The 23,848-nt window shown below is 38.1% G+C and overlaps 2 protein-coding genes across 2 annotated transcripts in view; both read left to right on the top strand.

The window, feature by feature from the left end:
- LOC149832873 (glutaminyl-peptide cyclotransferase-like) overlaps nucleotides 1–5,034 on the top strand; it is a 61,375-nt gene extending 56,341 nt beyond the window's left edge. The window contains exons 5-11 of the mRNA XM_090012620.1: nucleotides 1,056–1,119; nucleotides 2,628–2,745; nucleotides 2,919–3,016; nucleotides 3,270–3,340; nucleotides 3,485–3,512; nucleotides 4,310–4,364; nucleotides 4,685–5,034. Of these exons, the coding sequence (XP_089868746.1) occupies nucleotides 1,056–1,119; nucleotides 2,628–2,745; nucleotides 2,919–3,016; nucleotides 3,270–3,340; nucleotides 3,485–3,512; nucleotides 4,310–4,364; nucleotides 4,685–4,800 (550 nt within the window). The 3' untranslated portion in view covers nucleotides 4,801–5,034. The remainder of the gene's footprint in view (nucleotides 1–1,055; nucleotides 1,120–2,627; nucleotides 2,746–2,918; nucleotides 3,017–3,269; nucleotides 3,341–3,484; nucleotides 3,513–4,309; nucleotides 4,365–4,684) is intronic.
- Nucleotides 5,035–18,500: 13,466 nt separating this feature from the next.
- LOC149832874 (expansin-like A2) lies at nucleotides 18,501–21,815 on the top strand. Its single transcript, XM_090014760.1, has 5 exons — nucleotides 18,501–18,618; nucleotides 18,749–18,858; nucleotides 19,724–19,902; nucleotides 20,084–20,216; nucleotides 21,391–21,815. The coding sequence occupies exons 1-5, from the start codon at nucleotides 18,501–18,503 to the stop codon at nucleotides 21,637–21,639; spliced, it is 789 nt and encodes a 262-aa protein (XP_089870886.1). The 3' UTR covers nucleotides 21,640–21,815.
- Nucleotides 21,816–23,848: the final 2,033 nt, after the last annotated feature.

Raw genomic sequence — 23,848 nt, forward strand, 5'->3', positions numbered from 1 at the left:
GATTGACTGTCATTTCACCAGAGGAGCTTATGAAGATGAAGTCATAGCCTATGTAGTCAAAAGCAAGGTTTTAAAACCCGGTGACCCATCACTCGGCTCGTCCTTGAGTGACTTGACTCGGCCGGGTCATGTTAACTTTATATTTTATATAAAATATATAAATATATGTATATATTATCTATATTTTATAGTATTTTACCAATATATTATATATAGTATACATTATATGATATTTTTTTATAATATATTTAATGCATAATTTTATTAATACATATATAATCATATTTTTATATATAATATGCATAATATTTATATTATATTTCATATAATATATGTAATTATATATAAAATATATTATATACATATATTTATGCATGGCTCGTCCATGACTCGGCCAAGTTTTGTTAAAGCCGAGTTAAACCTGTTTTTTGACCTAGTGACCCGGCAATCCGGGCCAAGTCACTGGGTCAACCCGACGAGTTTTTAAACCTTGGTCAAAAGCGCTAGGCGGTGCTTAGTCGGTAGACCCCTAAAAAGACTAGTCGAGGACTAGGCGATGTACCCCAATTAAAAATAAAAAAGTACACAAAATATACATAAAAATATGTTTAGTTCTCTTATGGTATTGTGACTGTCATCTCACAGTTTTTTGCTAAAGGCATTGTTCAGTAATGCCTATTCAACTACTGAGTATTACAAGTATGAAAACACTCTAGGTTTCATTGGGCCTGTTCCATATTCATGCTGGACCTCATTTCTTCTGCATATTTTAGGACAAGAATGTGTAGTCTGCGACTGCGATTAATCTTTGCCTCTTTGGTGGGTGTAAAATCAAACATAAATTATTTAAAGGATTGTTGTCTCAAAGCCTTTTCCCCAATTTCTGCAAAAAGGTTTCTGATTGCTCTTTTCATTCATTTGTTTGTATTTGCCATTTGTTAGTATATAAAAAATCCAACTAATGACCAGTTCTATCGTATTTTGTATTCCTTATTAGAAGACCTGTTCTTGTTATATGATTTTTTATAATTATTTGTAAATATATCTTTATGCAGGTTGCTTCAAGTGACATGGCTGACCAAGACAGGCTTCATATATGATAGATACAACCTCAGTCAAGTTTGTGCTACACCTTTGTCTTCTTTGTCATGGTCTCTGCTGTATGTTTCAGGGATGGTTATATTCTTTGCTTTTATAATTTAATACCCTACTCTTTGTTTTGGAGGACAAAACAAGATTCAAATTGATCTAGTAAATTACAAAAAGGCACCCAACTTTTCAGCTATTTATAAACAGTTTTTTTATTAACCACCTGTTTTTCTTGCCTTGTTTCAAAAACATACTTTATCCTAAAAATCATTGAGTTGGCCATTGTTTGGTCAAACAAAAAAACTAAAATGCTCTTGATATTTATATCCTTAACAAAAGAACATGGGATGATTTATTTATCAACAAAAACAAAAGACTATAACCTGGGGAGGTATTTGAATTGCGTCAGAAAGAGGATATTTGAAAAGCAGGATGGTTCTTTGTAAATAGCTGATAAGTTGGGCAGCTTTTTGTATTTACTCAAACAAATCTGTATTGAATGTAACAGAAATGGTTGTGGAATTCACTGCTTTAAGTTTAGGTTTATGAAGGTTATGCTTGTTGGTTGCATTGAATTTTATCTGAACCAGATTGAACTTTTCCACCCTTGTTGAGCCTACAACTCTTGAAGTCATGAGATCCCATTTGGTTCAGCTTGAATCTTGAGTTTCCTAGCAGCAAACCACTTTCCCTCAAAGCCAACCAGTAAGAGTTCCGAAGAAGCAAGCCTGAAACTGAATATGACCCATAATAATAGTGTCAAGACTCTCAAACACAATAACAACTCTGTCACATCTCAGTTAGGCAGAAATGATGATAACATCATCATCATGCAGCAGGAAAAGCAAGACCCAGGGAACCTAACAACACTGGGCTGCCAAGATCTCATCATGAAACCCTTTACCATAAATGATAGTAACTTCAATTTTTCAAAGGACAACTCAATTTTTTCTAATTTTTAAGATAACATCACTTTCTGATATCAGCAGGATCCATGAGAACAACAAAAAGAGGCTTAGAAAACAAAACCCAGATGATAAAAGTGTAAAGTTTGGAGTGCAAAATTTGGAGTTACTTGTTTCTCTTTTTGGTTCTGGTAAAGTGCCATTATGAAATGGAATGTACAGTTAACTTCTAACAAATAGTGATCACTAGTAGTGAATCTAAAAAAAATGTCTCTTCATGTTGGTTATGTATATCTTTCATGAAACGGTAACAATACTATACTGGAGATGCTTCTCATTATTTATTTTGCATTTTTTTTTTTTTGGTTTTTATACCATGTCTTTTCCTATTATTCTTTCTGTTTAGAATGCCAGAAACTAGCTTGACCTCCCTTGTTCTTAATTTGAAGTGTTCCACTGATGCTTTGTTCTCAATATTGTTTATGCTGTTATAATTTTTTAGGTACATAGAAAGAATCAAGCTTATCTTTAGCTGTAGAGAATAGTCAGCATTTAAATAGAAAGATGGCCAACAACTCTGCTACAAACAATTAACCTTTGCATAGCAGTGCTCATTTAATTTTCTTTCCACAGCTGGCAACATTTACTCATCACATGCAAGATGGTTGGGGATTGGCTACTGATGGGAAAATTGTATTTGGGAGTGATGGCACTTCAACTTTGTATAACTTAGACTCCAATACCCTAAAAGGTCTGTTCAGCATGCAACTGACTGTTGACTTTTCTTCTGTTTTACATTCTCTCAAATTGTATTTTCCATATCTGTATTGCATAAGATTCTGTCTGAGTGTTGAGTTATCTATTTCTTATGTCTGATATTTGTGACCTCCTATTGGTCACCTCTAATGTATGAATGTAGTGCAGGAATTGGTGAATCCACTGTGAAATACAACGATATTGAAGTTTTATACTTAAATGAGCTTGAGTATGTTAATGGTGAAGTCTGGGCAAATGTTTGGATGGTAAGTTTCTAAATTATCACTTAGACGAGATAGGAGAGAATTTTCCATCCACTAATATGCATTGATTTTTCTTTTAAATGTATATATTATGTAGCATTTAGGATCTTGAAATTCTATTATAGTTGTCCTTCCATTGTGTGATATTTTACAAGAATGCATGGGTGTTGTTTCTGCTTTTGTAGATATTTTAATTTCATGCATGAAAAATGACAATTTATTCAATTCTCTCATGTTTAATTGCTGTTTGATGCAGTCAGACTGTATTGCTAGGATTTCACCTAAAACTGGGTCAGTGCTTGGATGGATTCTCCTCCACAAATTAAGGTTTGATTCTGTAGACATCTACAAAAACCCTTCTATCAAATACAATGAGAAACTTCATGTTCTTAATGCATCAAATAATGATCTTAATATGAAAGGCCTTTCTCCCTAACCCATTATGTTGATTCTATTTTTTTCTTCTTCCAGGCAAGATTTATACTCATCCGGCCATAATGTAAGTTACTTTCATTCTATGTGAAGTAACAGAATTTTTTTATATTGTTGCATGTCCTCTTGTTTCATATACCATTTTGAATGTATCTTTTTTTATTCACACGTTCCATTTTTATCGTCCTTGTGTTCTCTTCTGCTTGGTTACTGGGGAAGGCCTGCCTGAATGGTTTTCTGAAACCAAAAAATGTTGGCATAGATGTCCATATCATTACATTTACTAATCCAGCCATGTTGACCTTTATTTATGTTGATACACTAATACACTTTCTTTTTTGTCTATGCTTGTTATGTTTATTCAATTTATTGTGATGCTTCAATTTTTCCATATCTGAACATTTGTTGGTGCTAGAGCATTATGATGATATATTGGTATCCCTTGGCTGTTGAAGTTGTTGTGGAATATGAGAGCTTATAGATGTTAAAGATGACCAAGTGTGTTCAATTTTACTTTCGTTGTTGATTGGGTTACATTAATTGTGTGGTTTCATTCATCTAGTGGTTCATTGTGTCATCTCAATGGAGGTAACTTCATTACATGCCTTGCAATGGGAATGGAGAATATCCATTGATTACCATTTAAATTTCCATGCTTATCTGTCATATTTGGTCCTCTTAAATGCATGGCTCAGCACCTCATTATCAGTAATCATATTCAGAGGGTGCTTCACTGTTTTGCCGCTTTTGCATAATCATGTTTGGTTGCGTGATATGAGACAGATCAGTTGATCCATAGACTGCAAATTGCAAGAAAGAGTTCAAAAAGAAATTTGAGGTCTTAATGGTTTCTAAAATTTTCAGGCAATTGATGTTCTGAATGGTATCGCATGGGATGGAGAACAAAAGCGCTTGTTTGGTATGGTTGTGATTTTCTTTTTTTCCCCTCATTTTACTGTTTCATCTCATAATCCAGTATATCTTAAGTGGAGTTGAATAAGACACCGGCCTGTGCTTTTCTGGGAATATTGGGATCATGGAAAAAGTTGTTGTAAAAGGAATCTCCAATCATTTTATTGGCCTGATTAGATATTCATGCAACCCCCAGATAGTTGGCTGGTATTAGTTACTCATAAGAATCCTTTCATAAAGTTCTACAGTTCACTTGATGAATGTTTTTGAGTGCACATTCAATAAACAAATGTTTTAATGCACTGTATACCTTTTGGTTTCCCACAGTGACAGGAAAACTTTGGCCAAAGCTTTACGAGATCAAGCTTCGGCCACTGAATCAAGATTACAAAGACATTGTGAAGATTTGCCAACTAAGAAAAGCACATAATGCCTTGGGATGACTAACCATCGCTGAACAAGCCCATTTTCTAGTCCAGCAGATGCTGGAACAAGTTTTCATCAACCAAGGAGTGCCGAACTTCTTCCTTGTTTCTATTCATGAAGATGTGCTTGCATTAAGCAGTCCTCGGTACCAGATCAAATTGTACCATTTGGGGACTCATGATGAAAGAACTGCATATACCATAGATCTCTTATCAGTTAAATAATAAATAGCAGCCAACTAAAATTTTTCATTGTTTGTTGTCTATGTGGTTTTTTTCTTTTTGAAGTCAAACTGGAGGATGTGAACCCCAAGATCCATCTACGAAGGTGGAGTGATGTTTTCATTTAACCATCTATTGAATCCCCCATGTATTGTAGCCTTCAGATCAACTGAAAAAAGAATAAAATAAAATAAAATAAATGAAGAACCAGAGCTTGAAACTGCATACATGCTTTCATATGTGCATCAAGTTTTCAATGTTTGTTGCACATATGCCTGGCGGACAAGGAAATACTTGGGATATTTAGGTGCATGGCAAGTCACTTAGTATCAGGAACACGAAAGTTTTGAGAATGAGAATGTAGAAGAAATTGAAGTTTAGAGTGAATTAGTTAAGAAGAAGCAGGCTCTCCGTTTCTCAGATTCTTGACCATGTGCTGAGTCAGGATGGCATATAGATGTGCTACAAAAGTTATGACAAAGGCAAGAAGTGGTTTAGTTGCATCTATGAAAGTTCATTATAGCAAAACCAGTGAAACAAAAAAGCACGCATTTATGGTTCATGAACCTGAGGAAATAACATCAATAGCTGTTGCAATCTGGAGAGAATAATGAAATACAAATAGTTATAAATAGGATTACTATACGATGAAATAAATGCAGACTACTGTACCCCTCTTGGTAGCCATTTTCCTTGTACTGTTGTGCACGTCATCCATAGGCAGCATACCTTGGTTTAAAGGGATATTGACCATGGTCTGCATTGGATTATGAGTTATGAGACATGGGTCCCTTCCAAGACTCTTATTAGGCACCTTAGGTGCTAGGGATGCAAATCATTTGACTTGAGTCCCAACTGGATCCGACCCATATTGTCAGATTTAAGTAGCATTTATCCAGTTCCCAGTCAGCGTGGGGTACACTTATTAAATTGATTTGATTTAACCCCACGTTTCGCCTTGTTCACAGGAAAAATCAATAGTCTTTATGAAACAAGTCATTCCACTCTATTTTCTCAAGTTCTTAAAGTTGAGTTTTTGGGGTAACTTGTTCAACTTTTCAGAAAAAAAAAGAACGTGTTCCACTTTCAAAAAGAATAGCTAGACATAAAGGAATGGGTACAACTTATGTGGGTTTATGTATAATTGAGTTTAAGGGATAAGTAGCAAGCCTCCTGCAGAGAGGGGGGCTTATCAGTTGACTTCAACTTTGGTTCTGGTTTTAAATTCAACTTAAGTCTGAACAAAGCCTTGGATCCTGACCTTAACAGATCATTTATACTTGTAATCCTCTCAATAGCATAGATGCCTGAACCGGCCGCTGCTAAAGACCTTTTTTGGGAAAAAATGGCATTTTTTTTGCCGCTGATCATGCAGATCAGCGGTGGATAATCATCTGACCATTATCAAACACTTTACGTGTTTGATGATACGGTCTACTCATATAGGAAAAAGGGTAGGTTTCTGACCTTTTTGTGCCTACAGGGTGCCTACCGACCTTGGATAGAGGTTTTCAGGTTGTTTTTTAAAACTCTGACCTTACAGATGTGTTCTGCATGATTGATTTACTAGGAAATCACACTTGGATCATGTTTTTTTGAGAAAATATTTGATTTTTTAAGCATTGATTATTTTTTGAAATTGTAGAACGTTGATTTTTTATTCTTATAAAAACCTAACTTGGTGTTGGAATCGGACGATCCAAAAGTCAATTTTCACAAAATCAAACATGTAGATTACATCTGAACAATCCAATTTTAGAAAAAATAGAAACAATCTTTCCAAAGCTTGGTAGGCACAACAAAGTGTAAGATACCTACCCTTTACTCTCTCTCTCTCTCTCTCACTATATATATATATATATATGTGTGTGTGTGTGTGTGTGTGTGTGTGAGAGAGAGAGAGAGAGAGAGAGTAATGCACTGGTTCTGCCCCGGTTTCTCATTATGCCTTGTTAGGCATTTCAAAAATCTTAGTTTTTTATATTTTTTTCTCACATCTAACACCATATATGTGATTGTTTAGTGGGAACCGGCTTTTGGATCACAGGTTTTTTCGGTGATCCAAAATCAATGGCTATGAAGGCATCAATTTTTTCTAGATCATAAAAATACATTTTTTCAAAAAAACACGATCAAAGAGTATTTCCACTAAATCGAGCATGTTAAACACATCTAACAGTTCAGATCTATTATAAAACACTTCAAACTATGGGGCTTAATGGGGCAGAACGAGAAAAGAGGGCCTAATATGTTCAGTTCTCTCTCTCTCTCTCTCTCTCTCTCTCTCTCTCTCTCTCTCTATATATATATATATATATATATATATATATATATTATTGGCAAGTTGGGGGATAAGCTATGTTGCATGGACACTGCTAAAGGAACACAGGACACACCGTTTTTTGTGCAAATCTCTACTAAGAATAGTATACAAGGGGACACGACACGGGCAAATTGGAATATCCTCGTGACAAAGGGGATAAGTACCAGGAATGCAAACAGGTTGGATCCGGAACTGCTAAATACAGGGGGGAGACGGATCCAGAACAGCCAAAATTTGCAAACCTTCCATCCTGGATACGATCCATTTGCATCCCTAGATAACCCTTGTAGGATCCTAACCCAAGACCGCTCAGTTGTGATGGTACGATAGCTCTCATTCAACCCCCGTTGGTTGAACAATTAAAATCAAATGCAAGACATCATGACACCTTAAACTGTTTGGGCACTATAATATCTCTTTATCTACAACTACCTTTCAATCTCTTCCAAGAGGTTGAAGTACCCCCTTTTAAACACAATGTGCAGTACAGTAATACGCACTATTACCTTTATCATATGCAATTAATTGATCTGATGTTTATAGGCACGAGTACAAAGAGTTTTACTCGTTTATCTATCTCTCATCTAACTATAGCTCCAAGTGTTTAGCCTTTTTGGCTGCAATTAAGGGATAAGTTTGGATAAACCCACTTACTCACAAAGACATAAGCCGGGATAATGCATTTTACCCTCAAACTGCAATATCCCATCTTATCCCATTTTCGGTTAAGTGGGTAAAACCAACCAAACACACGTTAACATAGAAATTGATCTTGAAAGCAATGTGGGTACTCAAAGACCCTGGCAGACAACAATGGCCTTTCCCCCACTTTATCTTCAAGTGATATTTAGTGCATTTATGTTCGAGAGTGAAAATGCCTTCCTGGCTCCCATGACATGCTACCAATCTACTTTTCCCTTTTTTCCCACTAACTTACCTTAAATATAACTCATTTTAAAGATTTTCTCCCTTTCACTAAACTGTCTTTCCGTTTTTTATTTTGGTTCTAAAAAACAACTGACAATGACCTAAATGGCACTCACTTTTGGCAACATTTCATGTTTTGGCTGAGACTAGAGAAATATGTCAAAGATGGCCAATTCACAATTCAAAATATAACAAATCTGGCAACTTGATGATTTTATCTTTTTGTCGCCTAAAAAATTTGACACCTTAGGCTTAGTCGGACTATTTGTATATGTTGTCGCCTGAAAAAATCATGCACCATGTAAGATGTCACCAGAAAAAATCATGCACCATGTAAGTTGTCACCTGAAAAAACCAGGCGCCATGTGCAGCATCTCCTGAAAAAGTCAGACACCATGATTTCGAGGCAGCAAAAGGGTAAAACTGTCAAGTAAACAGTAAATTGGTCATATTTGTTATATTTTCTAGTTTGCAGTCAGTTACAGTATTTGTAATAAAAATTAGTGTCATCTAGCTACATCATTATCCTTACAAAACAAAAACTGGATCAGAAGGTGGTGCCACCCGGTTAGATAAGGTGCGCGTTGGGATGTCCCAAGGCCTTGCATTCTTTTTTGAGATCAAATCTGTGACAAGCAGGGGGGTAGCTAGGATTCATGTGTGTGTGTGTGTGGGGGGGGGGGGGGGAGTGAGGGGGGCAAACAGGGGTGTAGCAAAAAAAATAATAATTGGTGTGATAGTCGGGGGTTCGGGACAGTGCCCCTCAAAAAAAAAGAAATTGAGATAAAATTAAAAATGGCTACAATTATTAATAAAAATCTATTTCATATGGACAAATCAAACTATCTGCTGCAGTCTTTCTCAACCTCAACGGAAAGTTCTTAAACATTAAGTAATGGCAATATATAACACTGGTGCGATAATTTGAAGTTCATAACAATGCATAAATTTTATTTATGACAAAATAAATCAAAATACCAAAGTGCCGCACCCATGTGACATAGATGAGGAGAGAAAACTCTTGGTTATTGATTTATGTTTCATAGTTGCTGAATTTTATTTGTTATTAATGTTTTATAGTTGCTGGGAATTCTTGCTTTTCTCATTTCCTTTTTCTTTCCGTCAGTTCTTCATAGAGGATCATTTCTGTATAATTAAACTTTTTTCAACCTAAGGACCATCTTACAGAAGAATAAAAGCTAAAAAGATTGCCAGAGATTTCTGCAACATGATGGCTTCTGCAAAATTGTAAACTATTCTAGCATGATTGCAAAGCATAAAGAGATAAACCCTTACAAGATCAATGCACACACACACGCACACAAAAAATATACTCTAAAATAGACAAGCATAGTGGGTATTGTATCTAGATTTGCAGCAAACTATCTAGATTTCATAGGGAATCTTTAATTAACATCAGAGAAATCACAACCATTGACACCTCATATGATTGTGCCATCACAAGTGTAGATGAGTAGATCCTTTTGTAGTCAGAATTATCGTTGCTTGATTGTACCAAATTCTTATAATAGTTCAAATTTATTGTTGTTTGATTGAAACAAATTCTGCACAGAATGATTGTTAAGCAAGTCTGACTTGCATCTCCAGTTTGATAATTTGTTTTTTCTTTGTAGATAATTTATGTTTCCATTAGCTTCAACATTTAACACAACTTGGTCCTTAAGATCTCTTTCATACTCGATCTCCTTGTTCTTCTCATCAATGTCCTGCATTGACAGAACAACTAAATAACTAGGTATTTCTGCAACTGCAGTGCCACCACAAGGGTATTTCTTTTTGTGATTCTAAGAGTTCCTGCAACTGGATAACTAGGTCATCCTCAATATATATGTCTATTTGTGGACAGTATTGTTATAGATTTTATTGTTATTCATGTTTATATTCTTAATGTGTATATTCTTTAATGTTTTCACTATAATCTTTTATTATTTTCACTTTTCTTATTTTGCATGTCATATAGCCCCAGTAATGTTGCTTTTACAGGTGACATTTTTTCTTTCCTCATTAAGGCTGGGCTAGGACTGGTTTTTTAAACTTTTTTTTTTTAACTGGGCCGGGAGGCAGGAACACCCCACACCCCCCCCCCCCCCCCCCCCCCCCGGCTCCGCCTATGGTGACAAGTATGGTGTAGCAGTGTGGAGTAGTCAACTCTTGCCGAGTTTCACACCATAAGGTAGAGCTAATTAAGGCTCGAAACAAAAATAAGAACTCAATCTCAAGTCATCTTAAAATGTTGGTCACCATTCTCATGAGGGCTATGTTCATCTGGTCGGAGGGGCTTGTGAATGTTACCAAGTGCTGGGATATCAGGACGTTGATTCTCATACCAAAGGGGGCTCCGCGTGGTTGGTAGGAGCTGTCAGTTCACGTCTCCTTGTGGTGGGACTTTACAAGTTCAAAACCCAGTGGTACGTTAAATAATAACGGGTGGGTCCACCTAACCCCTGCTCGTTGATACCCGTGGGTATAGAGAGGGTCTGCCTAACCCCAGCTTGCCTATAAAAAAATAAAAAAATAAATGTTTGGTCACTATAGTTGAAGGGCCATACTGTGCCATTCAAACACAACTCTTTCTGGTTTGTTATTCTAAGCTCTCTGAGTTCGATTGGCCCTGCAATCCCACCAACACATACAGAAAAAGCTGTATTTTCCCTCACAAACATATATGGGTATATAGTGTAATTTGACAAAGTTCATGACGTCTACTCTTTCTACTATATTCAACTTTTCCCAAATCTTTTGAAAACCATAGGCACCAACTTCACTAAATCCAAGTTCATGAAGTTTCATTAAATGGGTAGCATTTACATGATGCCCAAAAACAACCCACAGGACTGCTTTTGTATTTCAAAGTGGATACTTTAAAAACAGCCCACAGGAGTGCATTGTATTTCAAAGTGGAAACTTATGTAATTAATGGACCCCACTTAAACCAACTACTCTGCTTATGAGCCTAATCAATAGGCTTCCTCATACCAACCACTCTGCTTATGTGTGCAATCAATGGGCCTCCTCAAACCAACCACTCTTCACCTGTTTTATATTGAGACACTATTGACAAAAATATTGTAAAATCAATAACACAACCAACTCTTGATTCTATCCGATCCTCTTACCAACTTTGATTTCTTATCTTTGATGGTTCATGGACCGGTTATAGCACCTGTGCCTATTGTTTCTTGTTGAAGTAATAGCCCGTTGAATTTTAGTGAATGAAACGCTTGACTATAGCCACACCAGATTGTGAACATTTGAAGAACCAAAACCTGGCTCCAATGATGATGAAAATGAACAGCAGAAGGCAAAGTTCAAAACTTGCATGCCCAAAATAGGGGTACAAACAGATTGGATTTGGGCCAGATCTTGCCAGATCCAGATCAAAATATGAAGTGCAAACAGTAGATCTGGATCTCATAAGATCCGATGAGGCAAGCTTGGATATGAATCCTTGAAAATAGAATAAAAGCAAGCTATTAATTTACATGTAAAAAAATGCAACAGGATCAGATTTTGATTCAGATCTGAAATAGATCTGACTTAAAGTGCCAATTCAAGTCTGATCCTAATCCAAAAGTAATCCGATTTAGCGGATCTGAATCCGATCGGAGTGCACATTCAGATGAATGATTAGCTAGCTAGCATACTCACCAAATAACCAGATTATGTTGTAATGTCTTTGGATTAAAGGTCAAATAGCCATCAATGCTAGGGCTTGTCCATGACTAGGCTTGGTGTTGAACTGTGCGTGCACTGCACTGCACTGCCATTTCTTCTCAAACTGGGATAGGCGATACCATAATTGATAAAAACCAATTTGAACCAAGTTTTATCAAGTTCAAACCTGAGGCCAATAAAACACAAGCAGCTTTGGGTTTTGATTGCTTGATTATCACTGATCTGAGATCTTAAGGTGATCCGAGATCTTAGGGGGCAATTGATTGCATGGACAGAATTGTGTAGAACAAGCCTTTCTGGACACTGATGGCTGGGAATGGATGTGTCCTGGATAAGTTGCATTTTTGTTCCAAATGTACTGCTCTTTTTTGTGCTTTTGACCTAGGTGTCCCGGAACACCACTGCTTTAGGGGGAGGGGTGGAACACTGTGGGGCACCTAAAAGATGTCCCGCTTGACTCATGGGATGCCATGTGCCAGGCATATCACACGTCCATTGTTTGTATCAGGAGCATGGACAGCAGCGACCCATGGACACTGCTGTCCGTATAATCAAACGCTCCCTTAGGGTTTCTTCAGATTCTAGCTTCTGAGTGAGGATCTAACAGCCAGACTTCGATGTTTTTATATGCGCTTAGAGAGAGAGAGAGAGATGAATCTTTTGTTTATGCTTCTCTAGCCTGAGCCAGCGGTCGCTCCACTCAGCTGGTACGGGCAACTTGTGAACTCACTAAGCTAAAAGAACATCACGAGTTCAAAACCCATGGTATGCATCTCTTGCAGCAAGGTTGAAGCTGGGTGTGTTTCTGATGAGTTGTGGAGCCTGATTTATAGTTTTTGCCCTTGCAGGAAGGGGGGTCCCCCAGCGCGAGTCCCACTGCGCGATCAGTGGTCTAGGGGGATGCCCCTGGCGGGGGGGGGGGGTATATGAGGGCAGCCCCGCCCCCACCCCCAAAATTTTTTTTTTGGTTTTATATTTGAGACCCGGTTTCTTATGGATCAGACCCAATTTGGTTAGGGTTAGGGTTGTCGCCCTTGTCTTGTATATATTCTCTCTTTTATTTCTCCTTCTTGTAACAAATGAAAAAGAGTAATAAGATTTCTCTCTGAGCGGCCATGATTTTTTACTCTCTCTCAAATTTGAGGAGAGGTTTTTTTACGTAAATCTGTGTGTTCTTCCTGTGTTTTGTTTGATCATTCATGTTCTTTGTTTCCTTTTGGTTGTTTCTTGCTCGCGGTTTTCCTAACTGGTATCAAAGCAATCGAAGCAAGAATGAAAGAGGAAAAGATAAAGATCGATTGGTTCGATGGCAAGGATTTCGATTTCTGGAAGATGTAGATCAAGGATCTGCTGTATCAAAAGAAATTGTATCAGCCTCTATCGGGAAAGAAACCAAAGATGATGGGAGAAGAAGAATGATTATTGTTGGATCGACAAGCCCTAGGTGTGATTCGTCTCACCTTGTCTCGTAATGTTGCGTTTAACATTGCAAATGAAAAGACGACGACGGATTTGATGGCGCCATTGTCAAACATGTACGAGAAGCCATCCACCTCTAACAAAGTGTATCTGATGCGACAGTTGTTCAATCTGAAGATGGTTGAGGGTGCCTCTGTGACAGATCATATCAATGAGTTCAACACCATCACGAGTCAGTTGAGTTCAGTGAGCATCAATTTTGATGATGAGGTAAAAGCCCTCATTCTACTCTCCTCTTTAGCCGAGAGTCGGGGTGTGACGGTAACTGCGATGAGCAGTTCGTTGGGCCAAAAGAAGTTGAAACTCTTGGAAATTTAGGATATGATTCTCAGTGAAGATATTCAAAGAAAGGAGTCGAGGGAATCCTCAGATGCTGCATTCAGTTTCGAAGGCAAATGAAAGAACTTTCAACAGGGCTAGAGTTCAAACCGTGGTAAGTCAAGGTCAAAGGCAAGGAGTAAGTCGAGACCTCGTAGTGACCTTGTGTGTTGGAACTGCGATAAGAAAGGTCACCTAAAACGAGATTGCAAAGCCACAAGAAAGAAACAAAACCATAACCATGAGACTGATCAGTCCGTAAATGCGACGGTTGAAGAAACAACATTTGAGGATGCACTGATCTTGAGCGTGGACAGTCCGATCGAGTCATGGATTCTAGACTCAAGCACCTCGTTTCACTCTACTCCGTGCAAAGAGTTTATGCATAACTTTGTAGCTGAAAAGCTCGGTAAGGTTTATTTAGCTGATGATAAGCAGTTAAATATTATGGGGAGGGGTGATGTGTATATTAGGACAGCTTGTGTGACCAAATGGACATTGCATAATGTTCGTTATATACCTGATTTAAAGAAAAATCTGATCTCAATAGGTCAGTTGGATAGTGCCGGATATAGAATGGTATTTGGTAATAACTCTTAAAAAATTGTGAAAGGGATCCTAGTTGTTGCACATGGAAGAAAATTGGAGACCCTTTACATGACTGATAACAATAGGGACATTGTTGCATCCTTGAGTTCGGAAGCAGATGCTAAATTATGGCACCGTAGACTTGGCCACATGAGCGAGAAAGGGATGAAAGTGTTAGCATCAAAGGAGTTACTTCCAGATCTGAAGTCTGTACATGTTGGTTTCTGTGAGGATTGTGTGCTAGGCAAACAAAAACGGGTTAGTTTTTCTAAGATCGGAAGAGAACCGAAGGTAGAAAAACTAAAGTTGGTGCACACTGATGTTTGGGGGGCAGTCCATGTCTGTTCCCTTGGAGGCTCACGATACTATGTGACCTTCATTAATGACTCCACCAGGAAGGTATGCGTTTATTTTTTGAAAAATAAATCTGATGTGTTTGTCACTTTTAAGAAGTAAAAAATAGAGGTGAAGAATGAGACCGGGTTGAAAGTCAAAGGCTTACGGTCTTATAATGGGGGCGAGTATGACAGTGTAGAGTTCAAAGCATTTTGTGCAGAAAATGGAATTAAAATGACTTAGTTGTTCTAAATTGACCATAGCAAAATGGAGTCGCTGAGAGGATGAACCGAACTCTCAATAAGTGTGCAAGGAGCATGAGATTGCACACGGGTTTGCCAAAGGCATTTTGGGCTGATGCAATCAACACCGCAACTTATCTTATCAATCGAGGTTTGTCAGTCCCACTCGATCTAAAGCTGCTAGAAGAAGAATGAACAAGAAAGAAGGTAAATCTCTCTCATTTAAGAATTTTTTATTGTATTTCCTATGTACACATTGACTCTGAGAAAAGGGATAAGCTAGATGTTAAGGTCTTAGAATGCTATTTTATTGGATATAGTTCAAATTACTTTGGTTATCATTTCTGGGATAAACAAAGCCAGAAAGTAATAAGAACTAATGATGTAATATTCAATGATAATATATTCTACAAGAATAGGCCCAGTGTAGAATCATAGGGTACAGGAAAACAGGGAGAGATCACAAGAGAGATTGATTTGGAGAAAATCTCAACAAATACCTCTGTTGAGAATTCTGAGACAATCAAGGTAGACTGTAACATAGAGCCAGTCACTCCTGCACCTGAGTTGAGGAGATCTGTTAGAGTACCTAAACCTTTGACTCGGTATTCCCTGTCTTTACACTATTTACTGTTGACTGACTCTGAAGAGCCAGAATATTTTTTTGAGGCAATGCAGGGGAAAGATTCGGTTAAGTGGGAGTTAGCAATGCAAGATAAAATTAAGTCTTTGCGAAAGAATGAGACTTGGGTGCTAATCAAATTACCGAGGAGAAAAAAAGCATTGCTGAACAAATAGGTGTATAGAGTGAAAGATGAGCTCGATGACAACAAAAGGTACAAGGCAAGATTGGTGGTCAAAGGATTCTTGCAAAAGGAGGGGATTGACTACACTGAGATATTCTCCCCCGTGGTAAAATTGACCACCATCAGAATGATTCTCAGTATTGTGGCTGCAGAAAACCTGTACTTAAAGCAGTTGAATGTGAAAACTGCTTTTTTCCATGGAGATTTGGAGGAGAAGATTTATATGGTGCAGCTTAAAGGATTTAAAAGCGAGGGTAAAGGAGACTTGGTGTGTAAACTGCAAAAAAGCTTATACGGCCTAAAGCAAGCCCCAAGGCAATAGTATAAAAGGTTTGACACTTTTATGTGTAACTGTGGATTCAGAAGATCTCAGTTGGACTATTGTTGTTACTTCAAGAACTTTGGTGAGCCATACATTATTTTGCTTTTATATGTAGATGACATGGTTGTTGCAGGTTCTAGCATGCAGGAAATAAACTTACTTAAGCATCAATTGTCAAAAGAATTTGAAATGGACTTAGGCCCAGCAAACCAGATTCTTGGCATGCGGATCACTCGGGATAGAGTGAAGGAAACTCTAAATCTGTCACAAAAAAATATATATATATTGAAAAAGTATTGGAAAGGTTTAGAGTTCAAGATGTAAAGCCTAGGAGCACCCCGCTGGGAAGTCACTTCAAACTCTTGAAGGAGCAGTCACCAAAGACAGACGAGGAATGAGAGAAAATGGCTAAGATCTCATATGCCCCAGTCGTTGGCAGTCTCATATATGTCATTGTGTGCACCAGACCAGACATTGCTCATGCAGTGGGAGTTGTGAGCCATTATATGGCGGATCCCGGACCAGAGCATTGGGAAGTTGTGAAGTGGATATTGAGATATCTAAAGGGGACATCAGGTATGACACTTTGTTTCAGTGGGAGAAGTGCAAACTTACAAGGTTTTGTAGATGCAGACCTTGGTGGAGACATGGACGAACGAAAGGGCACTTCCGGATATGTGTTTATATTTGGTAACACTGCGATCAGTTGGATGTCAAGACTTCATAAATGTGTTGCCCTCTCAACCATAGAAGCTGAATATATTGCTATTTCTGAGGCCAGAAAAGAGATGGTGTGGTTGAAGAATTTTCTGAAGGAGATTGGTAAGGAACAAGACAGAAGTGTTCTCTTCAGTGACAGTCAGAGTGTTTTGTGTCTTGCAAAGAATTCAGTATTTTATTCAAGGACAAAGCACATTCAATTAAAGTATCATTACATTCGAGAGAAAATAAATGATGGGACATTGTCATTAAAGAAGATCCTTGGTGTCGAGAATCTAGCAAATATGTTGACAAAGGATGTGACCATTGAGAAACTGAGGCTGTGCATTGCCTTAGTTGGACTCCTTCATTGAGCATAAGGGAGGACTGTTGTTCCATAGATGCAGAGAAGAGTTTGGGAAGATAAGACAGATGGAGAATTCTTCTTTGTATCAGTCTCCAAGTGGGAGATTGATGAGTTGTGGAGCCTGATTTATAGTTTTTGCCCTTGCAGGAAGGGGGGTCCGGGGGCTCCCCCCGGCGCGGGTCCCGCTGCGCGATCAAGGGTCCAAGGGGGCAGGCCCTCCCCCCCCCCCCCCGAAGAATTTGTTTTTGGGCTTATGTTTGAGACCATGTTTCTTATGGATCAGACCCGATTTGGTTAGGGTTAAGGTTAGGGTTGTCGCCCTTGCCATGTATATATTCTCTCATTTCTTTCTTTCTCTTGTAACAGACGAAAAAGAGTAATAAGATTTCTCTTTGGGCGGTCATGGTTTTTTACTCTTTCTCGGATGTAAAGAGAGGTTTTTTCACGTAAATTTGTGTTCTTCTTGTGTTTTGTTTGATCGTTCTTGTTCTTTGTTTCTTTTTTGTTGTTTCTTGCTCGCAGTTTTCCTAATTCCCTGATAGACAAAGGAGATATAAGGTTTCTACACTAATGAGCCCACAAGTGAGCGAGGTGGTTTTATTCTGTTATCGAAAAACTGTATCCCTTACATCTTAAGTACATGAAACTTGAGGTTTGAGGATATAAAATCCCTTGTTTGCAGAAACCACGCATTTAGCATAGGCTTCATGCCAAACCCAATCCTCGGATTTGATATCTGAAGAAATCAAACGCACCCATCATCTATTTGATTATGCCATTGTACAGTGTACTAGCTAAAAGTTTAAAACCATTTAGAATCATTTCAAGACCAAAGAGGGTCTACAGATATCTGGTCCAGCCAAAGTAAAGTCACCTGAATCAACTGGATCCACAGCATGGTTTCCCTTGGACCCAACCTCGTGGGTGGTGAGCTTTTTTGGCCTTTAGACCATGTCTTCCATGTGATGGGCATCCAGTCACTGATACCTGGATTGGTAAAAAGGATCATACACGCATATATTAATGCATTTATGCATTTTCTTTAAAGAGGGTTAAAGTAAATCAACTGTACAGTGTAAACCCTTTATCAACACCAAAAACGTCAAACCTTCTTCACACGCGCTTTCATTAATACAATCATTAATGCAAATATTTCTAAAGAAGCCAAAAAAACTGAAAAGGATGGCGGTCTTCACACAGCTGTATTGAACGAACTCTCAATTTGAAAATAACTCTCTCTCTCTCTCTCTCTCTCTCTCTCTCTCTCTCTCTCTCTCTCTCCTTAACAGTTTCAATCATCTTTAGTGCACTCCCACCGTTCATCACACTGCTATATATGAGAGCAATTGAGTGAATGGCTCTCAGTTTGTGGGTATCTCTGTCAGAAACAAAGATGGGTTTCTTCTCTCTTGTGGGTGTCTCCCTCCTCTTTCTCTCTTCATCAATGGCTTGTGATCGTTGCATCCACAGTTCAGTTGCTGCTTACTCTTCCTCACATTCTTCTCTCTCAGGTTCTGATTCTCTTTAACAGTTTAACACTGCCCCTGTTTCTGTATTTGGGGTGTCTGTGGATGATTGTTAGTTAGCCATTTGCTATTGTTAGTTAGCCATTTGCTTTTTTTTTGGTTTACTTGTTTTCAGTTGGGGCTTGTGGGTATGGGCCTCTGGCTTTGGGTTTCAGTGATGGACTGCTTGGTGCTGCTGACCCTACACTCTACAGACAAGGGGTCGGTTGTGGAGGGTGTTTTCAGGTATACACTGTCCCTTCTCTTTTCTTTTATATAGGACCAAGGCCAATACAACATATTGATTCATATCTACAAAGGTAATATAATGTGAAACCCACCAAGTTTCATAGTAGCTCTATTCTGTACTAGGATGGTTCTCTGTATTTTTTTTTATGTGGAGAAACCACCCCCGAGGATCAAAGACCTAGCTGCGCTGGCTCTGCCTGCTGTACTTACGATCACTTTCCTGACGGCTTAAAACTCTGTGGGTTTACCCCTTGCCCCCAGGGAGCCGCCACGCTTAAGCTTGTGCAAGGACGACGCTCATGGGATTTGAACCTGCCTAGCAGGCTAGCAGCCTAGGCCCCCATCCCACTGGGCCAAATCCCTTTGGGGCGGATGGTTCTCTGTAATTAGCAAAAGAAAATTTTCCTTGGCCTCTCTCCCTATACGTGTGTGTTGGTAAATGATAATGTGTTTCGGGAGCACCTACACTACCTAGTAGAAACCATGGGTATAAGATGCATATTCTCAATCAGAATCATAGATCTACTAAGTGTAGTTTATATGATATAAATCATGCTTACGGTCAGGCTTTCTGGGTATAAAAATAGGACTTTTTAGGTCTTAAATTTTGGTACATTGTGAGCTGTTGATTTTTGTAGATCTACAATCACACAACTAAAAACTTGTTTTCTACTAAGAAATATATATATATATATATATATATATATATATATATATATATATATATATATATAAGGTTGTATTGACAAAATAAATTCAAGAATTACGAGAAATTATAGTTTCTTCTAGGTGGTTGTAGGTGCCCTACATATATAAGCTTCTGATTGAATTTTGGTGTTAATGGTGCCATTTAATTGGCCAGATAAGATGCAAAAACTCCACGTTATGTAGTAAAGGAGGTGTAAAAGTAGTGCTTACAGATCAAAATGCCAAGAAGAAGACAGGTTGGGTGCTGAGTAGCAAAGCATTCATGGCCATGAGCAGACCCAGAAGGAGCCTAGAGCTCCAGAAACTTGGCGTTGTGGACGTCGAGTACAAGAGGTATGGGATTGATTTTGTTTAATCTTTTACAGGAAAACTTCATTTTCTTTGATCCAATGATGATTAATTTTCAGATTTTTTTGAGTCATTTATGCCAAATAATTTTCAGTCATTTATGTGAAATTACTTGACATTGCTGTATTTGTCCGTATATCAACTATAAATGCCATTGAATGTGCAGGATACCTTGTCATTATGGGAAGCAAAACCTGAGTGCAAGGGTGGAGGAGAGCAGTCAGTACCCTTATTATTTGGCAGTGAAGTTTCTGTTCCAAGGTGGTCAAACGGACATTGTGGCCGTTGATGTTGCTCAGGTACGCTTAGCCAGAGTCTGTTTGGCATTAGGCCAACCATATATGACCAAGTTCCTGAACTTTCAACGTTTCTAGAACTAGATCGTATTTGATACTTTGATGTTCTTCAGAGTCTGATGCCTAGTGCCTGGTGCCTGCTGTACTGCTACTCGAAGAAAAGCCTAATATTTTTCACTGGTGTAGGACTGTTAAAGGCTAGCTAGACTCCATCATCACATATGGGCCCGGCAGCCAGCAGCCTTGGTCAAGACCAACTTTGCCCTTTTTAGTTGAAAGTCCAGGCTTAAATGGATCAACCTAAAACTAGATCAGGTTGGGCTTGGCTAAATCAATGTTGTCAGTATCGGAATTGGACCTGTATCGTTTGTCCAACCATTCAGGTGAATAGGCCGATACACGGATTCTGAAGTGAATCATTCTGAATCGGACAAAAAATAATTTAAAAAATATTATGTATCAATCAGAACTTGACATATGTTAAAGCCATTAAAATAATATTAAAATTTAATTTTAAGTTATTTTTTACATTTATTAAAAAATAACCGATTCAGGTCAGTATCTTATCGATTTTTTGGCCATACAATATTCAGGCCGATAGGCACCGATACTGACAACACTGGGCTAGCAGTTCCACACTCTTTTCAGGCTATGATGAGTAGGATCCATAAGCAGCAATAAAGTCCAGTTGGCCCAGCACCTCGCGTGTAGGACAAACCATAAATATTGTGATTTTATTGCTGTATTTTCAGGGGAACAAAGGGACGATATGTTCAAAATAACACCCAAATCTAAAAAATACCCTTTTTTTGTCAAGATAATAATGCAGTAATTGCACCTCTTAAAACCTTTATATGTTATATTACTTGCTACATTTTTAATATCATATACTCCAATGCTTTCCCATATTTTGTCAAGAAAGCTAATTTTTCACAAGGGCTCTGCTTATCTGGTAGGGGCCACTTGTGAGTGTCACCAAGTTGACAGGACATCACAAGTTCGAACAATGTTGTATCGGCCCTGTATCTTTGTCAAACGATTCAGGTGAATCGGCTAATACCGATACTCAAGTGAATCGTTCTGAAATGGCCAAATTTAATAATAAAAAATAATATTACATGTCCATCGCTGACCAACTCCAGCCGATCAACAATTTTTTCATTCTTGGTGCATGTAGGTGGGATCTTCAAACTGGAACTTCCTGACCCGAAGCCATGGTGCAGTATGGCAGACGAGCCGGGTTCCAACAGGTTCTCTTCAATTCCGGTTCGTGGTAACTTCTGGGTATGATGGTAAATGGGTCTGGACAGACAGGGAAGTCCTTCCAGCTGACTGGAAACCTGGGTTGGTCTATGATTCTGGTGTTCAAATTCAAGAAACTGCACAAGAAGGGTGCTCTCATTGTGACACCAACACTTGGGAATGAAGCTGTGGAGAGATGATTGCACGGTTAGAATTTGTTGTTTGTATAGAACATTGTCAATTTACTCATGTAATTATAAAATATTAGGCCCAACTATGTCTGCTATCTAGTGTATGGTGGATTCCACATGTACATGCTGAACATAGGAGCTATGGCAATGTGATCTTTTTCTTTTTTGGTCACTTTGATATAATTCATAATATTGGTTTCAATAAGAAAAGCAGAGAGAGAGAGAGAGAGAGAGAGAGATGTTGTGTGTGGCTTGAACTTGGGTTCGTGAGACACACATGTGCTACAGGGGAGACCAGGTAAGACTCACTTCTTAGAAACCTATATAAGTGGGTATTGAGCCAATAGGAAACGTAGGAGGTTTCTTGGTGAATAAGGTAAAAAAAAAAAAGGAATTAAATAAAAAGAAGAAAATAGAGGAAAGTTCTCTTTTTTCTTTTTTTTTTACTCGGAGCGCAGAGACCTGACCACGCTGGCTCAGCCTGTTGGACTACAGTGTCTATCTATGTGGACATAAAACTCCAAGGGCTTAGCTTTCAACCCTAAGGAGTCGCCAAGCTTCAGCAGGAGGATGACGCCCATGGGATTTGAACCTAGACTGCCCGTTTAACAGTTTAGGCTCCATCCCACTACGCCAAACCCCTTGGGTCTAAGAAAGTTCTGTTTTTGGTTATCACGCATGACATTTCTTGGACAATTGAGAGAGGGTGTATCTCTCTTGGGCTTGTGGGAGAAGTTGAAGAGGGTGTCTCTTGGTTTTTGGCTCTCAATAGGGATGTGAGAGAGAGAAATCTTTTTGGGTTTTTGGTAGTTGAGAAAGAAATCAAAGAGAGTGGTTTGTACTCTTGGGTGACTCTCTAGTATTTGGTGCTTCTTTTCGAGTTTGAGAGGAGTATGAGAGAGAGAAGTTGTAAGTTTCTTCTTGGTGACGAAGAGAAAGATCTTGGTTGCATATATCGAGTGGTAAGTCAAACGACATGTGAGATAGTTTTAGTTTGTGATTTTATTTATTCTCTTTTGTATCAGTGATTGATTTAATTATATTAATAAAGGCTTTCAGTACTCTTTCCATGAACGATGGCAATTATGCCTAGCTACGTAAATTCTTGTGTCTTGTAGTTGTTTCCTTCTTTACTAGTTATATTATGTTTGTAGGTGTTTTATGATTGTATCGATGTTAAATTCAACCTACTATGATATTGAGCACGGAACCTCAAACACTACAAGAATTCTGTGGATTAGCGACGAACGTTATCCAACGCTAATCTGTCGCAATTCCATCGTTGAATTGTTTAGCGATGGATTGGCGACGGCGTAGCGATGGATAGCGTTCATCGCAATTTCTTGGTCGCTAATTAGCGACAGAACTGATTTGTCGCTACTTTCGTTGCTAATTTGTGATGGATTAGTGAATGTCATGATCCGTCGTTAATCCATTGCTAAATAAGGACTGATTTGGTTTTGCGACAGATACATATTCATCGTTAATTCATCGCTAAAATTTAGCGACGAATATGTATATGTCTCTAATATCCATCACCAATTTAGCGACGGATTAACGATGGATTACATTCCATCGCAAAACATCAGTTGATTCAGTTTTTGAGACAGATAAATATTTGTCCCTAATCGGCTACTAAATTGGTGGCAGATAATAGAGACAGATAATATTTGTCACAAACTTCAAAAAAAATAAAAAATTTTGTTTGAAATATAAATATCAAGAAAAAATTTATCGTTATACAATTTATATAACCTGTGTATAAAAACAATGTACACATAAAAAATATACAGTGAAACAAATTTAACAACCCAGTATAATCCTTGTCAAGTTCTAATTAGTTACAAGTGAACATATACAAAGAGTTTTGTTTGAAACAACAAGTGCGTGAAATAAATTCAACAAATGAATCTAATCCTCGCCAAAATTCGAAGCATCATCCTCTTCATTGTCTCGATCTATCCCTTCGTCCATGCCTCCATCAACTCCTCTACGTTGATCATCTCCAACATCCTACAAGAGAAGCAAAATATTAGTATTAATAAACAAAATATAATGAAATAAATTATATGCAATGCACCTAATCTAAGGCAATCAAAGTAACATGGTCAAATGACACATAGACTAGCAATAAAGTGAAGAACATTAACAGAATTCAGAGGTTGTCAAAAAACTGTCATAGTGATTCAATCATGCATATAT

This window comes from Nuphar pumila, chromosome 7, assembly GCF_984573655.1.
Source record: "Nuphar pumila chromosome 7, dmNupPumi1.hap1.1, whole genome shotgun sequence".
NCBI lineage: Eukaryota > Viridiplantae > Streptophyta > Magnoliopsida > Nymphaeales > Nymphaeaceae > Nuphar > Nuphar pumila.